Genomic DNA, 14,726 nt, shown 5'->3' with positions numbered 1-14,726 from the left:
TGATCTACCCCAGAGACAGAGCTGATGGCATCTGAATACAGACAGAATCACATTTTTTCCTCTTTCTTTCACTTTATTTCTCACAAGGTTTTTTTATGTTTTTTTGGAGGGAGGGGGATTATGTTTTCTCTTATAAGACTCTTTTTATTTAATGTTACTTTTAATTTTATTGTCAGTTTTTGAACGTAGAATGTCAGATTAGATTTTGAATTTTAATTTGCTTTGTGACATCATAAATGTATTATGACCTTATAAAGCATCTTCATATGTGGAATTTGAAGGCAGAATGCCAAAACAGATCAGAAATTTCAAAATCAAACACTTAGGGAGATCTTCCTTGCAGAGACAAGAATTTCCTACAGGTATTACTGGTAGAAACTCAAAGTTTCATTTCTTTTTATTTAAAAAAGATTTTATTTATTTTGAGTTTTACAATTTTTCCCCTATTCTTGCTTTCCTCCCCCCACCCCTCACAGAAGGCAGTCTCTCTTAGTCTTTACATTGTTTCCATGGTATACAATGATCTAAGTTGAATGTGATGAGAGAGAAATCATATCCTTAAGGAAGCAAAATAAAGTATGAGATAGCAAAATTACATAATAAGAAAATGTGCTTTTTTTCTAAATTAAAAGTAATAGTCTTTGGTCTTTGTTCAAACTCCACAATTATTTCTCTAGATACAGATGGTATTCTCCATCTCAGAGAACCCAAAATTGTTCCTGATTGTTACAGTGATGGAATGAGCAAGTCCAGCAAGGTTGATCATCACCCCCATGTTGCTGTTAGGGTGTACAATGTTTTTCCAACAAGACTATTTTAGTAATGTGTAAATAAATAAAAATGTAAATTAAAAAAAACAACTCATACTAAATGATATCTCATGCATTTCATAACTTTCTCATTTGTAAAAATTAACAAAATAACAGAAGAATTAAACAATTTTGTCTTAAGTGCAGATAAATCAATTATATGTGGGGAATTTGAATTTCTTGATCAATTTTGGAAAACTTGTGTAATAAAAACAACATTCATTTTATTCTTTAAGGCATGTTATATACATTATCTCACTGGAATTTCTCAACAGCTTCATGAGGTAGGTATCACAGGTTCTAAATTCCTCATTTTATTAAGGAAACTGAGTCCTTGATAAATTAGGAAAATGAATGAATGGATGAATGAATGAATAGAAATATATTTAATTATTAATTTCTTCCTCTCTACCAAGAATTAAACAAAGCCCTGAGGATATAAATAAAAAAGTGAATCTGTCCCTACTCTCAATGTGAAGAGAAGGGTCACTTATATAGGAAAATGGTAACCAGAAGAGAGAGGAATTTACAGTGACTGTAATGAATTGATTACCAGAGTAGTTAATACATACTTCCCAAAAAAGAGTTTAGAACTGATTGGATTACTGTTCCCAGAGTAGAGTATGGAATGTCAGTGCTGAAGGAAGTAGGAAAGGGTAGAAGATCACATTGCAAGATCACCAGTGTAGAGAACAGTATGAGATGTGATAATACATGATCTGTTCTGGAGCTGACTAAAAATAATGGATTAGGTGAATTTGTACTCATAATAAAATCACCAATCAAGACACCAATCAAGAATTTCAAAGATATATGGATTAAATATCATCTAGAATTGGGAGCATGATTTCTGAAGTTCCAGAATGTAAAGAATGCTTAACTTTGATCATACAACTAGCAAATATTCAGTGAGTTTTGAACTCAATATATTTGACTCCATGGTCAAGGCTTCATCTGTTTGTTATACCAAAATCTAAATGTGGAGGAGGTAAATGTGTCTAATGGAGCCTACAATACTCTAGAAAGTTCCCAATGAGATTAAAAATGAAAATGAGTAATGTTTAACAAAATGAAGAAAAATATAATAAGACATGGATAATATCGCATTTTAAAACTGAGTCAATATTCTGCATTAGGTATCCTTATATATAGAATAGTGGTCCCAATTTCCTTTTGAGTTTGACACCATTGCTTTAAGACATTCTAAAAAACATTTTCATTAACTCTATGTCAATATGACTGATTTTCTTTGTGATTAATTTCATTATATGTATTTAAAAATATTAATCTGAGAATGGTCCATAAAGGGTTCCTGAAACAAGATGATTCAGAATTTCTAATATGGGCCACTCCCATTTTAATACTCTATTCACTACACTATACTGTCTCTGTAATAACAGAAGAGGTACAATCGTAGTCACATTTTTAAAGCAAACTCAAATGAAACAACATAAATATTCTTCACATAGATTAGAGACTCCAAGTTTAAATTGTTTCAAAGTATGTGTGCTAATGAGGGTTGTTTGTGTTTTATTTAATTATATTTTCATGGCCTCAAGGAGGGAAATGGCTTTGCCCAATAAACCAAGTACAAAATCAGCCAGGCTGCCTAATCCCAATTGTATGGCTGAATGCCAGGCCTCAGTTTCACCAGCTGCACTAACAGATAGAGAAGCTTCACTGCAACATGAAATGCGGAGCACATTTTGAGTGCCAAAAGAAGAACTGTCAGATACTGATGTTTTGGCTCAGTAGTCCAGAGAAAAGGCTGAACCAAATCCCAAGTCACTCATAATGAAAGATGCATCAAAATATCATCCATTCATTCACTTATTTCTTTGTGGTTTGTCTCTCTCTGGGGTTTTTCAAAGAAATTGGCATTTGTACTAATGGAGGACTTGTTAAAGGGACCCTTTTCAGGGTGTTAGCCAATAAGTGGCTCAGTTTGTATCTGCCTAAAGACATGGGAGTTCTTGTGGTGAATGAAATGTTCTATGCCTTGGACATAAAAGTGTCTTTTCCTAACACAATGTCTAATAACACTGAGAAGTCTGTGAAGTGATTCCAATAGCATACAGAAAAGAAAAACTCACAATATCTATTCAATTCTCCAAAGCATTTTATGAAACATGATAAAAACAGGCTACTTAAATTTAAAAGTGCTTTTGAGAACATTTGTCATCAGTACTAGTCAATAAAGACCTGGGTTTGAGTCACTTATTAGCTTTGCGACTATAGGCAAGCTACCTAATTTATTAAAGATTCAATTTCTTTATATGCAAAAATAATTATATTTATACAACTGTGAAATCTTAAAATTTGAGTTATTATTGATTAGAGGAAACTGACATTGAGGATGGGGAACTTTATTGAGTCACAAAGAACTGGATTCTAATTCTACCTTTCTTTGTGACACTGGACAAGTATTTTAATGTGTCATTGATCCTTGACAACTCTCTAAGACTGAAAATTCCAGTACAGCTGCAGATCTGCAGAGTGAGTGGAAGTTTCCACACAAAAACTTTTCTTCATTAATGAAACCACAGTTCTAATAAAATATCTATCAATTTTATTCTCTTATAGGGCAATTGAAGAGGTTGTACATAAATACCCATCTTACTCAAGGATTCAAACAAATCACATTGATTATTCTGCAAAAGAAATGAGAAGGTTCTCTCTTATATTTGACCCCTGCATTTGACTTAGAATCTTAACTTTAGATAACGATAGATACTATCAATCATATCTTATATGTATCAGAAATTAATTCCACCAACAAATTCACTTCAATGGATAAATGTAAAATGAGTTTGAAATTGAGAATGATAAAATTACTTGCTCCCAATTTCTAGATCTTTCCCACACATGACTTTCCCTTTTCATTTAATTAAATTGCTTAGGCCATAGTGTCAATCAGGACATAGACTTTATCCCAAAAAGAGATAATCAGTTTCACTCTGTTAAGTGATCATCCATAATCCTGCCTGACTTCTAGGTATTGATGATTACAAGAGAGACTAGGCAACTAAGTAGGAATGTCGGAGTACAAATCCATCAACTCCTTTGTAAAAATAACACATCTTCTAGAGGATGGGTCAATACAAAAAGTCATTTTCATCCATAAAATTTAATATTACCTTGTTCACTTCCCACATTCCATTTTTTTTAATTTCCCACTGCAAGGGAAAGAATGGAAGAATTCACAATGGTATTTTGTTGACAAATATAATGAAAAATGCAAAGGCTTTTTCCATAAATAAAAGACATTTAATCTTCCCTAAAATTTTGGGAGACAGATGGAATTGGGTAGGGAGAAGGAGGTAGGGCATAAGTATTAAGTGCCTATTATGTGTTAAGTACTGTGCTACAGATATTATCTCATTTGATCAACATAGGAACTGATCTACAAAAGACAACTGAGGCAGATGAATGGAAAACTAAGTTCACATGGTAAACTCTAACGTGAAAATTCAAAGTTTTGACTTGGTCAGGACTTCTTTGTCTACCTCTGCACTTGCTTTAGGAACAAAAGCAAGTGCCTTCCAACAAGATTTATCTTTGGTACTTTCTCCAGCTCTACAATTAATGGTTATTTCTTAATTTGTTTCATGTCATCCAACTATAATTCACTCAAGAGATGCAACTTCTCTTGGATATTGATGATACTGTCTGATTCCTGTATGTCTTATGTCCTAACTGTTGCACCTCCTACCCTACATCAAACCAACAAAAGGTTCTAATTTTCTCCACATCACCTAATCCAAACCTTTCTTCTCTTTCCTGTCAGACATATCCCTTTGTCCAACTCCCTACTTCCCCATTTTAGCAAATACAGAGGCTAGCACATTACACTCACTCTGTGATGAAACTATTACCACCTGCTAATATTTTTATAGAATTTTATAAACTTGGCCATTCATGAATCATTTACAGTACTTTATTCCAATGAAGAGTTCACAAATCACTCAAATGCTGGCAAAAGGCATAATAATGAGTAATATTTCAAAGAGCTTTGCATTAATATGTCAGCTCCCAATTCTGTGAGACCTAAATTATTTTTCCAGGTGCCACTGTAGACTAGTCAGCTGCAGAAGCACATTTCCTTTTTAAATTTTTTTGAGGGAAGGGAAGGAAGATTAGAGAATGAAGAGAATTTGTGGACCTTATAGGACTGAGACAGAGATATAAAATAAAATAAAATAAAATAACTAACCAATAAAACTCCAAGACTTACACCAATAAGCCACATTGTTAGTGAGCTGGGAGGCACAGAACAAAAAGATAGGAAAATAGGAATTTATAGAACTGATTGTCAGGTTCTTGGCTAAGAAGAAGTGAATACTAAGTAGTTCATCTTGATAATCTTAAAATATACACAGAATTTCACATACACACACACATGATAATTTCTTATCAGAAAGATCCCAAAATTTTTTATTTCAGACTGTTTGCATGTTCGATTTAGAAAGCATCATTAATTACATGCCCACATATTCTTAACACAATCATTTAAACTCTAGCTATCACTCCCCCCCCAAAGATAAATTCTTGTCTTGCTTTGGGATCTGTTAGATTGAAACTAACATAGGGAAAACTGGGTAAGAGAACATTGGAAAGTCAATTTAAAGGATGTTTCAGATCATTTCTGTGCATTTCCTTTTATTTTTTTTTCCATGAAGCAGGTTTACCACTGACCACAAAAGAAACAGTGAAATACCTTGTAGAATTCCCTGGGCTTGACAAACCTGTTTCTAAATAGACATGAAAAGTTAATAGGAATTCCATGTTTGGTTTGGTTTTTTGCTCAAAAAGAGAATCAATTAGAAGAAATTCACTAGTACTTCTAGAGTCAGGAAGTGGGACAGTAAAGGCTAGAATGATCAAGGGACAACCTGGAGTCAGGAAATACAGTTCAGCCATGAACATTCTTTCTTTTGCCTAGGGTAGGTTTTAGCTCCCTATGAATCCAGACAAGATAGGAAACAACCTAAGGCTTAGATCAGTCCCCTGCCACCCTGTGTCTGGTCCTCTTCTGAAAGGCATGAATCTTAATGTGTTTTTCCATTAGCAATAAAAAAGTCTACTTCGCTAACTTTCACAAGTTATAAAAATCAAGCTTTCTTCAAAATTCTACTCTCTGGGTAACCAAAGGAAATGCACTGAATAGCAAAGCTAATAGCTTTTGTGGTGTCAGAAAATTCAGGGCATTAAGTCCTCTGAAGATTGGGTTATCACTAGACTCATCTGGTCAACAAATCTATACTACTAAGAAGTGGTATCCCACTAGTCTATACATGAGGTCCCAGATCTTTAACTTATCTGCCATTTCAAGTCTTTCAGCCAGTCCATGAGAATCTAAGAACTGTCACATTGACTTCTAGTCATAGCCTGCCCAATCAAGAATTAGGACTTTAAATTTAATAAGTATAAATGTTCCCCAAAACATCAGTCTCAGAAGGATATGGCCTAAATGATTTCTATACCACACTTAATGGTTAATAGTAGAATATTTCTTTGAATTTATCTACTCCCGATGATATATATTATTTCAATCCATATCACCACTGGAAATCATTGCCATTTTGTACATTTCCAGTCTCACTTCCATGATCAAATGAGGTAATCTATGTGAAAACATTTGGCAAAATTATTGTTCATTTGTGTCTAATTCTTCATGCTCCTGTGGACCATAATGTCCATAGGATTTTCTTGGCAAAGATACCTGAGTGTTTTGGAATTTCCTTCTCCAGTAAATTAAAGCAAACAGAAGCTAAGTGTCTTGCCCAGAGTACCAAATCTAGTAAGTTTCAGATCAAATTTGAACTCAAGTCTTCCTAACTCTAGGCCTAGTGCTTTATCTACTGAAATTTCTAGATTTCTCCTGGTAAAATGAATAGTGATATAAATATGTCCAATTCTTGTAAATGTTCACAGACTACAGAACTACCAGAGACCTCTGAGATCATCTAGACTAGTCCTTTAATTTTAAAATTATAATGAGACAGTTAGATACTGATAGATCACTTGCTGTCAAATCAGGAGGACCTGAATTCAAATGTGACCTCAAACACTAGCAGTGCGTCCCTGGATAAATAATTTAACTCTGATTGCCATTTTTCAAAAATTGTACTTTATTGTTTAAAGAACAAAGAAATCTCATCTAATTTTCCTATCCCACCCCTCTACCATCAACTCAGAGGAAAAGGAAAATATCAGAAAACTGAAAACCAGAGTGACCAAATGATTTTTATTAACTGTTGGCATTGGATTTGGCATTTGAACTCAAATCTCCTTGACTCAAAATTTTGTGTATTTTTAAAATAGCATACTCATTTGATGCTTCTCAAACATTGTTATTAATAATACCTTACAGGGGCAGCTAGGTGGCATAGGGAGCATCAGCCCCAGCTGGAGTAAGGAGGACCTGAATTCAAATCCAGCCTCAGGCACTTAATAATTATCTAGCTGTGTGACCTTGGAAAAGTCACTTAACCTCACTGCCTTGCAAAAACAAAAACAAACAAAAAATAACCCAGCTTCTCTTTCTCATAGGTAAAGGTACACTTTATTCTATTCCCTTATGCCATTTAGTATCATTTACCTAAGAAGTCCTCTCTTTCCCAACTTGGTAAATTCTTTCCCTTTAATTCTTTTTTTAGGTTTTTGCAGGGCAAACAGGGTTAAGTGGCTTGCCTAAGGCCACACAGCTAGGTAATTATTAAGTGTCTGAGACTGGATTTGAACCCAGGTACTCCTAACTCCAGGGCCAGTGCTTTATCCACTATGCCACCTAGCTGCCCTTCTTTCCCTTTAATTCTTTAAGAAATTTTTGAAATTTCTTGTTTACTTTGTGGACATTTGCAACTAATTGAGAGAGGGTTCCACTTGAAAAATTGGAGAGTGATAGTAAAAATGAGTTTTATATTTATAATCTATATTTATGAGAATCAGGGTTTGAATCCTGGCTTTTCCACTTGATGCTTATATGACCTTGAGTAAGTAACTTACCCTTTATGGGTCTCTTTTTCCTCATCTATGAAAAAGAAAAGGCTAGACTACATGAACTTGAATTTCTCTTATACCTTCAAATATATTAGCTAATTATCTGTGTACATGTGATAAGAGAGACCAAATTCAGGAAAGTATTTATAACTATCAAAACTCTGATTCCATCAAAAAAGTAATTAAAATTAAATACTATCTCAGACTGAAGAAAAATAATCATCATAATAATAAAAATGCCATGCTTTTATCCTTAGGACCAAATTAAAAAGTAACAAGATCAACTTATTAAGCAATTTTTTAAAGGTTTAGAGATACATGGAAAGAAAAACAGAATCAAAGTGGTCTCCTGATGCTTTCTTTTAGTGGGCCTTGTACTTTACAGATTCAATTTCACCCTGGGTTCCTATCAATTTAAGCTAGACTACTAAGATGTTTCTGGTATCCCTAATACTTTGTTTTCTACATGTACTAAACTTCTTTCTGCCTATCACCTTGCAAATTGGAGCACTTGGAAGCAACTTCTTATCCAGGCTTCTAAGGAAGAAGGTATGCTGAAGATGTCTGGATCTCAATGGATAATCACATCATAACATATATCTCAGCCTAAAGCAATGTGCCTACCCAACTCCTAGAAGAACCTCAACCACCAGTATAGCATGGAATTGAAGACTTTTAATTGTAATTGAGTATTGGGCTTCTCTGTCCTTCTGTTGACTTAATATCTTTAGACCAGATACAGATTCACTGAACTGAAAAGGTGAATGATGATTTAGATTATTCTTGAAAGGTAGGAGGGCCACTTACTTATCATGCTCTTGGAAGAAAAACATTAACACTAAGATAAATTAATTGGGGTGTATGGCAGAGATCAGAGAAATTCAGAATAACCCTATCATCAGAGTGGGAATAGTAAAAGAGTAGAGTCATCTTGAATATTTTGCCATCTGCTGAGTTTTTCATATGACTGATTTTAATGTTTTGATTTTATGGAAATAAAGCCACTCTGAATCCTCACCCTAACTTTAAACATGAGTTATTCCTTTTAGGGACACTGGAAAACAGATCACTTGTTACACTCTCTTTAGTACTACACTCAGGAAGAGACTTTCTATACCAATAGGTTTGGTGAGGCATAGCAAAATTCAAAATAAAAAATATGAAGTAATCTAAATAAACAATAACAACAGTTGTTTAGTATGGGAACCAAATGGAACTTACCTGATAAGTAGCCATCATTTCTCTATCCAAGGTCCGCATCACTGAGACACTCCCTGTATTTTCATTGATTCTGAAAATGCCTTTTGGCTCTTGATCTACTCCTTTTCCAGTAAGTCGGAATTTGGACCCTTCTGGTCGATCATTATCCACAACCTGTGTAAAGAAACAAAAAAATTAAATTAAGTTTTGAATTTGGATACAACTGAAAAGTAATATCACATTCCAGTTCAAAATCAATAAATCAGAGCTACTAATTTCACATTTTACACCTGTAACATAAAAGACAAACAAGAAACAAATAAAATAACACTGAACTTCAATGTCCAACATAACATGGAGTTATAGTCTCTAGTCTCAAATACTTTATTTTGTGTGACTAAATTCATTATCTGTACTATTAGATAGATGTAGACCACTGGGCAAATATTAGACCATGTGTCATATTCCTCAGTCATGCCACCTGCTACACTTGTATTCTTCTCTTCCTTTTCCCCTACTTTTTAATCTTTTGCTTAGGTCACATAAATCAAGTCAATAATATCACTCTTGAAAAATAAAGGGATGGATCTAGTCACCACACTTATCATTCTTCATACCAAAACCTTCCTTCCCTAGCTACCATTCTTCTCTATATATTTATTGTGCCCTCCTATTAAAGCATAAGCTGCTTGAAGTCAAGTATTTATTTTTTTTCTTTTCTATTCTTGGGGCTTAGTATACTGCTTGACATATGGCAAGTGCTCAATAAATAATTTTATATTCATTTATTCAAATGTAAATTGAGGCTAAGAAGGCAAGGGAAATTCTGCAAGAAGTCCAAAGACTGTAGACTATCTTCAATGTTTCATAGAATTCCTGCCCAGAAATCATTATTATACCTCTATTGACACAATCAAACAGGGAAATGACCCAGGCCATTTAGGGACAAAATATAAATTATATCAAGTATTCAAATAGATTTCCTCAGAGAAACACATACAATCATAAAGTCTACTAAATAAAGTAATAGTGAGTGATTAAGTACTCTTTTCCTAAGAATACACAATGCATTCATTTTAAGACATTAAGAATGGGTGATTTTATTGGCATAGATACAACCTCTCACTGAGATAGAATCCAATTTCTATATGCTTACAAGGTAGTGCTATGACTGAAAAACAGCTTAGTAGTCATCTAACTCTCCCAAATTCATTGCTTTCATCTTTATGATTGCAGTGTTCATCATCAAGTCTGTTCAAATTATTGTTCCCCACCTCCCTTTAATAGGATCTAGCAAAAAGTTAATCTTCAGATCTCATTTTTGAGGTTCCATAGTTACCTCCACACCATGGCAATATACTATAGGGGGCCTTTAATAGATAAAGGTGAAGCCAATATGAAGAAAAAATTAAGAGAAATGGAATCTTATGGGCAGAAATAAAAGCTTTCTGATTAAAACTCTTTTTAATGGAACTGTCCATTAGAACTCATTGAAATTCCCAGCATTGGAATAGAGCCTGATCTTGGCTTCTCCCTATTCCTCTTATGCCACCCTAAGATAATATCTCTTTGCCAACCTTTGGCACTTCACCTTAATTTTTTGATTGGAGTTTCAGAGAAAGAAATAAAGAGATAAGCAGAAGTTAAGTCTTTCTGACTATTTCTAGCAAGGATCTAAATGACTAAATAACAATGAAAAATCCAGTTTTTAGTCAAACAAATTTTATATCCAAGCAGAAATAAGTAAGGAAATAAGATAGGAAAAAATAAGGAAAATTGGTGTTATCCCTGGTGCCTTCCTTCTCTTTTTCTATAGCTCCCAATTGTCTGCATAGCTATTCTAATGGGATTCAGTTTATAGAGATTGCTCGTCTTCTCACTGCCAAGTCTAGAATTTGAGAATTTAGACACACAATTTCCCATTTGGAGACATTTTGTTTCTTTCTTTCAATCTTTTCACTTCAAATATATAGATTACAACATGAAATTTATTTCAATTCACATTTCTTAAGCATCTATGATGATCAAATCCTTATTTTCATTTCTTTATTTATTTTGGTGAGGCAAATGGGGTTAAGTGACTTGTCCAAAGTCACATAGAAAGTAAGTTTTAAGTATCTGAATCTGGATTTGAACTCAGATACTTCAGATTTAAGAGTGGGTGGTATATTTACTACAGCACCTAGCTACCCCCAAACCTTTATGCTGAAAAAACATACAGTGCCTTCCCCACAAAACCCTTAGAGTATAGAGGGATTAAAGGACTTTAAGTAGAATTGCTGCACAATGTTAGAATGAAAGGAAGTACTGAAGGATCAGCTATGGCTCCACCAGGCTTTTCCCTTAGATGATGCAAATAGTACACAGTCATGTTTATCAGATAATGTGAGCACCACATTCATTCTTTTTATTGTCATGGTAGTGACAAGAATCTATTTCATAGACAGGGATTAGAGAATGTCTGTATGGTTCAAGAATATTTATTATTATCAGATCAATAGAGCACAAACACTATGGGCTGTCAGTTGGAATATGGAAACTCACACCATAGCCAATATGAACAGGTTATGTTGTAAAAGTTTGTTTTTATGTCTTATATTTAGAACTTAGAACACAATTCTCCATGGAAGCAAGGTTATAAATGGTGGTTCCTCGGCAAGCCCATGGAAATCCAACGTAAAATGTACCTGAAATATATGGCATAAATATGAGGGTGTAAACTACCTAGGAATCTAACTGTTGTTTATAATCTCATTTATATGGGGGAAAATGTGCTCTTACTCAAAACACAGGATGCTGTTAAAGAATCATAAGACGTTGGTTTATATCTTTTCTTGGCTGGATGACCTTGAACACATTCCTTTCCACACAGGCATCAGTTTCTCTAATTGTAAGATGAGGAGGTTGGGTTATATATGTGACATACCCAGTCTAATGATGGATACTATAACAATCCATAATGATTACATTCTGGATGTCTTCTTCTCTGATATCCCTTCATTTAACTTCAGATAGTGAGTGGTTGGTATAATATCCCCTTTTCTGAAAATAAGACTTTGCTAAATGATCAGAGTAAGAATCCCCTAGCCTATCAGTAGTGCCCTATTCCCATCTCCTACAGATTTGGTCAAAGTGACTTCTTGTCATTAAATTGTTTCAGTAGTGAAAAAACTCTTCCTGATCCTGCTTGAGATCTTTTTGGCAATGATACTAGAGCAGTTTGCCATTTCTTTCTCTAGATCATTTTACAAATGAGGAAATTGAGACAAAGAGGCTTAAGCCCTTTGGCTTGCCCAGGGTCCCTCAACTAGTCAATGTCTGAGACCAGATTTGAACTTAGGAAACATGAGTCTTACTGATGCCAGGTCTAGCACTCGATCTACTTCACCACCTAATTGCACTCAAAAGTGGCGGCCTACTTGTAGTAATATTTGTGTCAAGGTGGGAGGAGAATATATTTGTTTATTGGACAGCTTTCTCCAGTCTCTCCATATTCAGTGGAGTAGCCAAGAGATAAGAATCCCTGGTGATTTTATGGAATTTTAGCTAGAAATGTATCAATTCTTCAAACCTGCCAGCATAAAGAAAGAGAAATGTGAGATTTTAGAGTCAGAAACTTGATTTTCAATCCCAGCTTCCCTACTTAGGATTTATTTAACCACAGTTTTATCTTAGGTAAAAGAGAGAATTTGACTATATGATAGTTAATTTCCCTTCCATTAGTATTTTTATGATTTTCTAAATGGAAGTTCCTTGAGGGCAAAGACTGTTTCACCTTTGCTTTGTATTCCCAGCCCTTAACACTGTGGCATGCACTTATTAAGTGCTTATTGGTCACTTTGGGATTATGGCATCATAAATACAGAATTGGAAGAAACTTTGGAGGTCTTTTAATTCACCCTTCTCATTATATGCATGAGGAAATTGAGACAAAGAGAGATAAAGAAACTTGCCCAAAGTCCCAGAGGTACTGACAGCAGGATTCAAATGCAGATCTTCTGACTCCAAACGCAGAATTCTTTACACTGTACCACCCTTCCTGCTCTCTTGCATTACTACAGCAAGCTAACAGCATAAATGTGTAAGGGGATAGTTTAGGACTATGGCACAATCATCTTAACCAGGAACAAAGAAGAATGAATGCTGAGTACTGGGGTCTTTGGAGGTAAGTATTCTTCAAGAGAAAGGACAGACAGTACATAAATTTTGCTTTGGTCAATGTTACCTAGGAAGAGTAACACTTGCCCAGGGATCCCTGAATGCCAGAATTGATTCTAAGTTAAACTAAGTCTCTAAGGGAAGAAAGAGTTCTCTTCAGTCACTAGCTATTTTCTCCAGCACCCCTGTGTTCCCAGGAGGTGTCTGGGGACTAACCAGGCCTGTACTTGTTTAGCTGAGTAGCTCTGATAGGATCATAGAGGGGGAAAGCTTCGTTGAAATGCCTTTAAACAACAAACTAGCCCTCAGTCATTCATCCAGAATCTACCATGCGAAGCAAGACAGTTTCCAAATGACCTCCATTAAACCATGTTAAATTCCCTAAAGTTTCCAGGAGACTGTTGGACTGCCCTCATAGGGAGCAAGTGGCCTTTTCCTCTTCTTCTTTTCTTCTTAAATAAAACAGAATATAAGAAAACTCAGGCATTGCTTTTAGCCAGAATAAAACCAACAGTGTGCTGAGGCATGAATATGTACTAAAGCTTTACCTACTAACTGCTATTATATCACATAGCAGGCTTTCACAATTAGAAACTCTTTCCCATTATTCTGTGTAATTCAATACCACTTTTCACCGTGGGCTTTTCTTTCTTTTTTTTTTTCATTTTTAGTTAAAAGGAGAAAAAAAGCTAATGATGAAAACTATCCTCACCAAGTCTCAGCAAGCACAGATATGCAAATCCCAAATGTCATTTGTTTTATTACTTATATGAAGTACCTTCAAATCTCTGGGGTAGTGACCAGCCAGAAAAGGCCAATTATAGTTTAATAACATTGGCCAGGATAGAGCCAATATAAGTAATGAAAGATGCCCAGAAACAAAATTTTAGAGAAAAAGGTTATGGCATCTCCTTCACCTTTGCCCTCACGAAGTCAGAGGAAGGACTTTTTTACCATGTCTATCATCTATCATTTTCCACATATCTACCTTAACTTCCTGAAAGTTTCTTGGTTTGCTTTCTTTCCTGGTTCAAAAATCTCATAAAATCAACTTGACAGTCATCATTAGTAATTATTAGTAAGAACTATTTTACCTTCTCTTTAGTTGAAGGCACAAAAGTCATGCCTAGTAAATTTGTGAAAGACACGAAAATGGAAGAAAAAAAGCTAATATGTTGACATAGACATTCAATATCTAAAGAAGTTCATGGAAGGATAGTACAATGGGGTAAATTAAATATACAATTTAATAGGAATAAATGGCAATTATTATATCTGGAGAGAAAATTTCAGTTGCACAAGTCCAGAGTGGAAGAAATATAGCTAGACTAAAAAAACAAAATCCCTGATTTTATTACTTCTAGTGGGGAGATTTCTCATTACCTATTTATTGATAGACTTAAAAAATTTCCTTGGTTCACAATGATAGGGTGAAAAAAGTCATGATCACATAAAATGTATATGACAGGTAGTGGAATCAAACCCACAACTTCCTAATTTTAAGGTGAGATGTCTATTGACTATTCCATTTTTTCCCTCCCTAGTTTCAGAATACTA

General features: G+C 34.6%; 1 protein-coding gene across 1 annotated transcript in view; it reads right to left on the bottom strand.

Annotated features, from left to right (window-relative positions):
• Positions 1-14,726, bottom strand: part of CDH13 (cadherin 13) — a 1,354,681-nt gene that overhangs the window by 724,521 nt on the left and 615,434 nt on the right. Inside the window, exon 5 of the mRNA XM_074209753.1 lies at positions 9,033-9,185. Coding sequence (XP_074065854.1) covers positions 9,033-9,185 — 153 coding nt within the window. The remainder of the gene's footprint in view (positions 1-9,032; positions 9,186-14,726) is intronic.

The sequence above is a fragment of the Macrotis lagotis genome, chromosome 1 (genome assembly GCF_037893015.1).
Source record: "Macrotis lagotis isolate mMagLag1 chromosome 1, bilby.v1.9.chrom.fasta, whole genome shotgun sequence".
In the NCBI taxonomy this organism is placed as follows: Eukaryota; Metazoa; Chordata; class Mammalia; order Peramelemorphia; family Peramelidae; genus Macrotis; species Macrotis lagotis.
The sequence above is the reverse complement of the archived record's forward strand: the minus strand, read 5'-3'. Positions and strand labels throughout refer to the sequence as shown.